This window comes from Grammomys surdaster, unplaced genomic scaffold, assembly GCF_004785775.1.
Source record: "Grammomys surdaster isolate TR1022 unplaced genomic scaffold, NIH_TR_1.0 99, whole genome shotgun sequence".
NCBI classification, from domain to species: Eukaryota; Metazoa; Chordata; class Mammalia; order Rodentia; family Muridae; genus Grammomys; species Grammomys surdaster.
Window position 1 is genome coordinate 5,521,631 of NW_021604578.1, and position 6,000 is coordinate 5,527,630.

Sequence of the window (6,000 nt, forward strand, 5' to 3'; positions counted from 1 at the left end):
GTTCCAGCGCTGTGCTAAAAACTTTTCCTACCTAAACTTCCCAGCACAGGGCTGATCTAAAACCGGTTGCCAAACCGTGCACACCATGCACAAAAGCGGCGTGCACCACAACCAGAGCCAGAGCCAGAGCCGTGGGGCAATGCCTGTCCCTGCCCAATCCTGCTCAGGCCGGGTTGCAATGTGGTTTAGTCCAGTCTACTTTCTGGTAATGTGTTTTTAAAATCCCGCCACGACCCAGGTCATTCCTTTAGAGATCTAATAACAACCAAATGACCGGACCTGCCTAGCACTTAGAGAGCCATTCTGCTTATGGCTCTTTAATAGCACCTGGAGTTCTGCTAAGGGGAGAGCGGAAAACTCCAGCTTCCCCGGAAAGAAAGTCCTGCGCCGGGAGCGCGGAGAGGCGCGGGGAGCGTGGCCCCATCTCCCGCGGTCCCGCCGGTCCCCTCCGCGCCTTTACCTGTCAGCCCGGCCTCTCTCCCGACGCCGCCCCTCAGAGCCAGCCCCGGGAGAAAGCAACCCAAGGCATCCCATCCCAAAGAAAGAAAGCCGAGAGGCTGCTGCTCCAGGCAGGGGGCCATGGGCCACCGCGAGATCCGAGAGGCGACATGCCGCCCGCGCCCCGCACCTACCAGATAATCCATGTACAGAAACGCCTCAGTTATCCGGAGATCAGACATCCGGCAGCCTAAAGCATCCGGAATGGCTCCGAACCCGGAAAAAAAAGCGGCGTCTCAGGCTGCGAGCGAGCAGCTCCTGAAAAAGCCAGCAACAGCGAAAATCGCCGAGAGCAGCCGAGGAGCCGAAGATTACACCAGGGGAGCGGCGATTGGCCGGGAGGGCGGGCACAGGAAAAGGAGCGCGCTCATTGGCCGGAGCGCCTATAAAAGGCAGTCCCCCGGTGGAGGGCAGCAGAGAAGCGCGGGACCCGGGACGGTGCTGGTTCCTGTGTGCTGGGGGAGGGGTGGGCGGAAGCGCGCTGCGGCCCGCGGAGCTTCACCAGCTCCCTGAGCCTCCAGTCGGCTGGAGTCCAGGCAAAGCTCCCAGCCTGAGGCTGAAGAACGGCAGCGTCCCCGCCCACCCCTTCGTAAGAAACCAGCCTGCCCGGGGCGTTGAGAGGCAGAGTAGTCACCAAAACTTACTTTCTCTGCCCCGAGCGCCTTCCTGTGGCCTTGAGACACTCAGAATCTGCGGATTAGAAGGGCAGACACCTTAAAGAAGGCAAGCTGTGCAGTAGTGGGGACCTCGTTGATCCTCCAGGGTGTCTGCTAAGGCAGACAACTTGAACTTGACCTTCCTGCGTCTCAGCACCAGTACAGCCCAGGCTAGGAACCTAGAGACTCTCAGAAATCCTAAACAACCTTGAAGAAAGTCACAAGCAAATTGATCACCCCAAACACCGAAGGAGACACTCATCTGATCTTTGCATGCTTTAAAGTCCAGTTACATTGACCATGATCCAATGTATCTGACTAAAATGAGCAGTGGGATTGTGAAAGTCTTCCAAAGGTCCCAAGTAATACTGTTTGTGATCCTTAGGAAAAAGAAGTCAAAGAGCCGATGCACTTGAGAATTTTGAGTGTCCTAGTTAAAAAAAAAATCTTGAAATGAGTGAAAATGGGGTCAAATAATAGGTAAAGATAGCAGTCGTTTCTGGTTTTTTTTTTCCCTTCCCCTCCAAGGTTAAGGCTAGAAAGGGCGTATGCTCAGTCAAGACAAGGATGAGAGTAGATAAGCATGCCATTTGGAGTTGGGTATGGAAAGAAGTAAACTAACCCACTTCAAAAAAATGAATATTAAAAGTGTGCCGTATCTTTTGTACCAGTAATTCCATTTCTAGAAATTCTTAGGATAAGAGCTGTTATAAGTGAACATTTGCTGTAATGTTATAATAGAATCTTGTCGGGTGTGGTGGTGCCTTTAATCCCAGCAAAGAGACATGCAGATCCCTGAGTTCGACACCACCTGGACTACAGCAAGGCTACACAGAGAAACCTTGTCTTAGAAAAAAAAAAGAAGAAGAATCTCATAGTGATTTGTTAACATGGCACACTTACACAATAAAACTTTATACAGCTGTTAAACATTTATGAAGTTGCATAATATAGTGAAGTTTTTAGTGAATTCATATTCTTTGCTCAGATGTCACATGCCAAAGGAGTATTCTGTATGATAGAATTTGAAAGACTAAATTGCAAAAATACTATTCTGTTAGTTCCTGCCAAACACTGCTGTCCTTTAAGATGGAGGTGACTGAAGGTTCCCTCCATCCCTGCCCCTACATACACACACACACACACACACACACACACACACACAAACTTTCTGTATGAATCTTCAGGTAACAAATATCTCTGAAAGTTTACCCCAGGGCAGTGAAAATAGTTATTATAAAAAACTGTATAGTTCATTATAGAAAACCATAGAATTCACCCAATATCCACATAATCAGGAAAGGTGTGTAGCCCCTTCTGCTCTTGGCTCCCAAGCCATGTGACTAGATGCATTATCTAATCTCTGAACCTCTTTGCTCAGATAACAAATGAGGAAAGATGACTTTCAGGGTAATTAAAGGACTTTGATTGTGTACATACACATGTACAGGGCTGGCCTTTATTGATATGATTTTCAAGGTATATGTGTTTAAGTAATAACTTCTAGCTGGGCAGTAGTGGCGAAAAACCAAAAAAAAATTAAAATAACTTCTTTTTTTTTTTTTTTTAGGGGGGAGGGTTTCGAGACAGGGTTTCTCTGTGTAGTCCTGGCTGTCCTGGAACTCACTTTGTAGACCAGGCTGGCCTCGAACTCTCAAACTCGGAAATCCGCCTGCCTCTGCCTCCCAAGTGCTGAGATTAAAGGCGTGCGCCACCACTACACAGCAAGTAATAACTTCTTGAAAGGAGTAATTTGGTTTTTGTTTGTTTTGTTTTGTTTTGTTTTGTTTTACTCCAGGGCTGGGAGTCTCAATTGTATTAAGCCGGTAGATCCAATTTTGATTTTTTTTTCTTGCCATTCTGTTAACTCAAGCACATGTAAGTTTAGAAAAGATTTTTGACCTGGATTCAGAAACTGAAAGACTTCCATAAACCTGGTCTTTGTCACATCTGGTTGAAATTACAGAAATCAAAAGCTATCCAAAGGTCTAGCAAAAGTAACTGAGTCAAGCAACGATTTGTTTGTTTTTTTTTAATTTTCATTTTTCTTTCTCTCCATGATTCAGCATACCCCAAATGAGAGAAAGAGCTGAGTTAGCAGAGAGACTTTCCATCCATTGTCTTTGTGATTATGTAAAGTTTTAAGAGGTCTGGTGATATCTATGCACAAAACAAGCATGTGGGTCCACTCAACTTCTGCATTTCCTTTAACAGCTAAATTTAGGAAAACATCATTAGGCTAAATAATAGATTTTGCTGCCTCTAGGAATCAAAATCAGTAAATGGACTCAAAGCAGAGACATGGAAAACCCTATCTACAGAAAAGTTCTGAAGACAGCATCATGACACTACCTTAATCTGAATCATTTGCATCTTTATTATGACTGTTAAATGAAATAATATGAAAATATATTCAGTCTAATGTATTTCTAAAATCATATTTTGCATTTTGGAAAAATCTTTGGGGAAAAAAAAACAGAAGCTCCAGCAGAACTCCATATGGAGCATAATTTTTCAATTAGGTATCTTCTGAGATGGTAATAGAATAGACTATTCCCACTGAATAGAGGGCAAATGCCAGCTCCACAGTGATGGTTCCAGCACAAGGTATTACTAGTGGTGGTTGTAGCTGACGGTGTTGGTAGCAAGGTCCTTAGTCACATCGTGAAGAAATTTGGGATGTGTTTATTCAACTCACCCTACTACATGCCAATTAACAGGCTTCGGTCCTCGATAAGGTATGAGCTCATTGAGTCCTGCCTTCTTTCAGTTAAGAACAATGACTCTCTTCCAGATGCATAAGAAAACAGGTATAAACTCATGAGGCAATTGCATTACTACACAGGATGTGAGGACCCAGGTCTCTGATGCTGCTCGTTAAAACCAAGAAGTTCTTTTGACCGTCTACTCCGAGATCCCATAAGATCTGCCAGTGAGCCTTTCAGGGGAAAGTTTGTTATTGCTATTGGTAAAGTGTCAATCTTAGGCAGCACAAACAAATGTATTTTTACAACTTGGTCTTCTAAATTCTACCATCCAGGAAAACCAATAATGGCTACTTCCACCTACTCATTTGTTGTTCATTTGTTTAAAACGTAACTTTCCTTCCCACAATCCTCTGCATCCATCCTTTCCTACTCGAGCCTGACAGATGGCTCCTGCCAAGAAGGGTATCGAGAAGATGAAGGGCCGTTCTGCCATCAATGAGGTGGTGACCCGAGAATACACCATCAACATTCACAAGTGCATCCATGGAGTGGGCTTCAAGAAGCATGCTCCTCGGGCACTCAAAGAAATTCGAAAGTTTGTCATGAAGGAGATGGAAACTCCAGATGTGCGCATTGACACCAGGCTCAATAAAACCATCTGGGCCAAGGGAATGTTCCATATCACATCTGAGTATGTTTTTCCAGAAAACGTAACAAGGATGAGGATTCACCAAACAAGCTCTACACATTGGTAACTTACGTGCCTGTTACAACACTCAAAAATCTACAGACCATCAATATGGATGAAAGCTAACCCGCTGAATGTCAAATAAAGTTGAAGAACTGCCAAAGAGAGGGAGGGAGGAAGAGAGAGAGGAAGGAAGGGAGGGAGGAAGGAAGGAAGGAAGGAAGGAAGGAAGGAAGGACGGGAGGGAGGGAGGGAGGGAGGGAGGGAGGGAGGGAGGAAGGAAGGAAGGAAGGAAGGAAGGAAGGAAGGAAGGAAGGAAGGAAGGAAGCTGCCTTTAGTAGTTATGCATCATACATGGTAACTCTGAACTTCACTGGGACAGGAAATGCCCCATTAATGTTTAATGGCTACATAAAGTTCTCTTTTATAAATATACTATGTTAACAAATCCTCTGTGACAGAGCATATTATAAATATTGCAGTGAGCATTTGCTTATAAAACTATCCACAACTCTTTATCCTGTGCTCCCATGCAGGCGAGTCACTCTGCTTACTCTGTACAGAAACTCTGTCAGTTGAGAGGCCACGCAGTAATAAAGGGCTTTATTACAATAAGCCAGCTGGTCGGAGAAGGTGGGGATTCTTGTCGCTAAAGAGCCATCTTGCTGGGAAACTCGTGTACAGGCAGGTTATAAATAGGAGAGAGTGATCCTAGATTGATGGGTACCTTCTCACCGGTGGAGGCTTACTCAAGTGATGTCTATCTAACTGCAATCAGTTAGTGATGAGGGGTTGCTCTTTGCCTGCAAATGTCAAGAAGAAAGATCATTCTCTCTGAGCTGTTGCTGTCACTGATTAGCACGCCCACTTTCCATTCCTGACCTATTTATACAATAGACTGGCTAGAGAAAGTAGCTGCCCCAATGCCAAATTGATTGCCAAACTCAATGTAAGAATGCAAGAAAATCTACTTCTTGTACGGTTGTTGCAAAAGAATCATGTTAGGAAAAATGAGCTCTAAGGTTCAATGTGGAACTGCACTGAGGAAGTTGCTAGGCACAGCACCATTTTTTTTCAGCTTCTGAGGATGCCAGCATCCCCTTACTTCTGGCAGTATCACATCACTCCTGTCTCTGCCTTTGTCACCTGTTCTTTTACAGTCTAATCTCCCCTGGCCTATAAAGACATTGCATTTAGGCTCGAAGATAAAGATAATCTCCTCCTGCCAAGAAATTTAATCACATCTTCCAAGTTGCTTTTGCCATATAAGATAACATCATAGGTTTTAGTGATTAGGACCTGTACGGGTTAGGGTTTTTTGTTTTGTTTTGGTTTGGTTTGCTTTGCTTTGTTTTTGTCAATTTGACACAAGCTAGGGTTACCTGGGAAGAAAGAACCGCAAATGGGAAAATACTGCCATCAGACTGGACTTTGATTAATGATTGTTGGG

General features: G+C 44.6%; 1 protein-coding gene and 1 pseudogene across 1 annotated transcript in view; one reads left to right on the forward strand and one right to left on the reverse strand.

Moving 5' to 3' along the window:
* Window positions 1-724, reverse strand: part of Arl15 (ADP ribosylation factor like GTPase 15) — a 365,525-nt gene extending 364,801 nt beyond the window's left edge. The window contains exon 1 of the mRNA XM_028784212.1: window positions 633-724. Within this exon, the coding sequence (XP_028640045.1) occupies window positions 633-680 (48 nt within the window). The 5' untranslated portion in view covers window positions 681-724. The remainder of the gene's footprint in view (window positions 1-632) is intronic.
* Window positions 725-4,305: 3,581 nt separating this feature from the next.
* Window positions 4,306-4,676, forward strand: LOC114634685 (annotated as a pseudogene).
* Window positions 4,677-6,000: the final 1,324 nt, after the last annotated feature.